The sequence below is a fragment of the Watersipora subatra genome, chromosome 1 (genome assembly GCF_963576615.1).
Source record: "Watersipora subatra chromosome 1, tzWatSuba1.1, whole genome shotgun sequence".
Taxonomy (NCBI): Eukaryota; Metazoa; Bryozoa; class Gymnolaemata; order Cheilostomatida; family Watersiporidae; genus Watersipora; species Watersipora subatra.
Window position 1 is genome coordinate 77,023,720 of NC_088708.1, and position 4,238 is coordinate 77,027,957.

The 4,238-nt window shown below is 40.7% G+C and overlaps 1 protein-coding gene across 1 annotated transcript; it reads left to right on the plus strand.

Annotated features, from left to right (window-relative positions):
• The first annotated feature begins 2,395 nt into the window (after positions 1 to 2,395).
• LOC137385472 (muscarinic acetylcholine receptor gar-2-like) lies at positions 2,396 to 3,799 on the plus strand. Its single transcript, XM_068071941.1, has one exon. It carries the CDS (start codon positions 2,396 to 2,398, stop codon positions 3,797 to 3,799), a length of 1,404 nt encoding a protein of 467 aa, XP_067928042.1.
• The last annotated feature ends 439 nt before the right edge of the window (positions 3,800 to 4,238 follow it).

The window sequence follows — 4,238 nt, forward strand, 5'->3', positions numbered from 1 at the left end:
AAAAAGAAAGCGAGTTGTTGGTCTTCAGAGGCATCCTCAAAGTGCCTTTTCTGAGTGAGAGTTGGCTCTCTTGGAGATGATGGCACTGAGTGAAGAAAGCTGCCGAACATGACTAACTACACCTAAAATGGTCTAAAATTTGTCTTACTGCTGTTACAATATCCTACTACCGCTGTCATATTAGCTAGCAGTTCCACTTTTTTGCAGCCATGGATTAAAAAAAAGAAACCATAATTATTTATTGTCCTTTTGTAACTGCAGAAAAAAATTCCTCAAAATCTCATGGCATCAGCTTTGTATAACAAATCAATAATTTAATATAGTTTGGTTTGCACCAGTCTATTTTGCAAGGCGTCAAAAGGCACTGACAATCTGAGTTCAAGGCCAAGGTAATATTTTTAAAACAGAGTCAATTGGCTGGTTTGAAGATTTTTGAATAGTACCAAATAAAGCGTTTATATTAATCGCATGTGTCAAGGACATGTGTCAAGGACATGTGTCAAGGAAGGCACACGCACACACCTCCATTCTAGTCAGAACATAACTATGACTGAATGGTTTTCACCTTTTCAGTATTGGTCTCCACCCTCTCAACACTGACTATATGTCCAAACTACAACCTAAACTTCTATGTCTTAAATTATAAGTTAGCCTTGGGTAATCTGTTGAATGCTTCCTCCAATCCAAAAATATGTGTTTTTAGAATCGGAGAAGAAAACAATAATATCATTATGTTATATTTGTAGTGTTTCCCTTTGTAGCTCTCTGCGAGACACCTTCATCAGCTGATCATACGGTAGAGGTGCGAATATCAAGCCTAATGGCAGCACTTCCTGTTTGTAGAGACCCTAGCGAGTGCTAAGGGTGTGGCCCATTCTTCTGCTTCATCACGGAGCGTCACTTGTCCATAGTCGATAGTTAAGTTTAGTCACAACTTTGCTCGGAGCCAACAAGTCCAGAAAAGTGTTGATGGTTGATTGTTGATAGGCGTCTAAGGTGAGCTATTGCTCGCCACAGGTGTAGCTATTGCTCGCCACAGGTGTAGCTATTGCTCGCCACAGGTGTAGCTATTGCTCGCCACAGGTGTAGCTATTGCTCGCCACAGGTGTAGCTAATGCTCGCCACAGGTGGAGCTATTGCTCGCCACAGGTGTAGCTATTGCTCGCCACAGGTGTAGCTATTGCTCGCCGCAGGTGTAGCTACTGCTCGCCACAGGTGTAGCTATTGCTCGCCACAGGTGTAGCTTTGCACACTGAGTAGATGAAGAATAATAGTAAATTTAGAAGAGCTCCTCGCAAACAATAGATATAAAACCTAGTATCATATTGCCACTGAAGAAAAAGGGTTATTCTATGGATGCAAGGCTAGGAAAGCGCCAGTTTAATTTGATTATAAACAGTTGTGTGTTTGAATCCTGAGCTCTAAGCAAACACTAGAATCGGCATTTCAAGTGAGTAAACCAATAGAGTCACAGAGATTGTATTATTTTAATACGCCTGCTTCTCTAATCGATATTGGAAATTAAAAATAGTGAGAAGGATACAGGGACTCTGACAAGCAGGTATTAGACTTATCAAAATATTTAATACACAAACTCTGACAAGTTCTATTAACTAGCTAGTAAAGTTTATTATCATGCTACCAGCGATAATTTGACAATCTGAATGAAAATCTATTTTTGATCTCATTCTCTAAGTAGGAGCAAAGTAAGCAGAATTGTGTCATACGCAGTCTCGGCAGCTTTTTGAGAGATATTTAAGCAGTGCCAGTGTCTGCATCTTGTTGAGATGCTGGTTTTATAGTTGCCGATGAGTATCATAGTTCACATAAGCTCATTAGCTGTTGTTTGCTCAAGATGAATCTCTTACAAACGTAATGCTGCCACAGTGTACTATTCATATCGTTTGTCAATATACCACGATTTTAACCAGCATCCTAGCTGATGTTATTATTAATAGAAAATGTGATTTGCACGTTGCAATTAGCTTTAGTGGAAAGTGCGAGCTTGCGATTAATTATGTTGCAAATTTTGTTTCATTATTTTTGAGAGAAAATCAATTAGTGGTTATTAAGTGTACTGACTAGCTAGAAGAGTTACTGGGGTGCGGCTCAACATGAAAGGTGCGAACGGCTCCAAACTATTTTTCTGGTTAAATTGATTATGTTTAGTAGTTAAACATATTATGTAATATCTTTGTATCATTTATTTACAGGTTAACGGTCACCGATGGCAGGCAACTCCAGCGGTTTATTATACATAGCTTCTTATGATAACTCTTCACTTCACCTACAAGAACCGGCGAAAACGAGCAACATCTCGACCCCCTTGATGATAACAGAATTTGAACTACCTGAACTCTTATATTCACATGGAATTACCGCTCTTCTCGCGTGTATGGCAGCGGTTACAAGTATCTGCACCGCTGTAGGAAACATTTTGGTAGTTTATGCATTCATCGTTGAAAAGAACTTACGCCAGGCATCGAACTACCTGATTGTTAGCCTAGCAGTAACCGACATACTTATAGGCATATTCTCAATGCCTCTCTACACACTGTATCTCCTCAAGAGGTATTGGCCTCTTGGTCAGATTCTATGTGACCTTTGGCTGTCCTTGGATTTCACTGTGTGCCTCGTCTCACAATATACAGTTTTCCTAATAACCCTTGATAGGTTCTGTTCAGTTAAAGCTCCCGCTAAGTATAGAAACTGGCGAACGAAGAGGAGGATGAAGATTATGATTGCCATAACTTGGCTCTTCCCAGCATTCATCTTTTTCACGAGCATTATGGGATGGCGCACATTTACTGGCAGCGATCCTCCGACTGACAAAAGCTGTGTCGTAGAATTTCAATCGGACCAGCTTTTTACTGTTGTTCTGGTGATATCCTACTATTGGGTTACTCTTATCATCATGGTTGGCTTGTATATCGGGATTTATAGAGTCGCATGGGCTCTGCACGCCAAGGCGGAGGCGAAAAGAAATCGTATGAGTCAAGTGAAGCGGTTTACCAGGAGCCATGGCCGTCAAGTGAATGATGATTTTAAGCTGGCGGATGTCGTACAGTCGAATGGATCAAAGTCAGGGAAAAACTACGATGAAGGAAAAGCCAATTCTAAAGTTCATCATAATGAAGCGGCGAGTGACTCGAGCAACGAGCTTTCATCTCAAAACAGTAGCTCCGCCAAGCAGGACAGCAATGGCCCCGAACCACCATCTACGAGTAACACTGAACAAACAGAGAATTTTTTTCCGAGTACTTCACTGTCAGAATCTCCCCTTTGGAAACCTCGTGATTCATTCGAGTCAGCAAATGTACACTGGGAGGTGAACGGAAACAGTGTGTGTGAAGTAGAGGGCAGCGGTCTGCTGACTAAACAAACGGAAGAAATGGAACTGCAATGTGAACTTGAGCCGAACACCGGAAAGAACAAGTTATTAGCTCATTTACGCAGAGTCATTTTTTCTCTCAAACCGTCAAAGTGCTGCGTAACTCCTCAGAACAATAGACAAAAGTCAAAAAGTGAAAACCGAGCTCGGAAGGCTCTTCGAACAATATCCTTTATTCTCGGTGCGTTCGTTGTGTGCTGGACGCCCTATCATGTCCTTATTATCGTATACTCTTTTTGTCCTAACTGTGTCAACTCGACATTCTTCGATTTCACCTACTGGCTCTGTTACATGAACTCCCCTCTCAACCCTTTCTGTTACGCCTTTTCCAATGTGCAGTTCAAGAACACTTTCATAAAGATCTTTCAAGGTAAATATTTCAGCTCTAGACATCGCTGTCGACGGTGACTACCTTAATCTCTAGTTCTAGGTATCAGCCGGTTATCCGATATGTATGGCTAATATGTCTCCAGTTAGTATTATGAGTTTGGTTATCTGCATTGCAAAATGTTACTCAAATATATTTTTGTTATTTTGTGATTCACTTCCTTGTGCTGTCTTGAGTCTCCTGCTCTCAAAACAGCGACGATTAATGATCAATCAATTTAATGCACTCTGATTGAAGGATAAACTTTGGTACATGGTCTAAAGATAAATGAGTATAATGTGACACTTAGCTGATACATTTTGATCACTTTTAAAGAGTAAAACGTTCATAAATGCGTCAAATTTGAATGCAGATTGCTTTCGCTAAAAGAGACCTCAGCTAATTGGTGCTACGAAAATTGCCTTAGGCCAATAGCTGACAAATATGGGCTGGTGAGCTGTCTCCACCGTGTTCTGTCTA

Coding starts and splice junctions, on each gene's coding strand:
- LOC137385472 (XM_068071941.1), top strand. CDS start 2,396: ATGGCAGCGGTTACAAGTATCTGCACCGCTGTAGGAAACATTTTGGTA.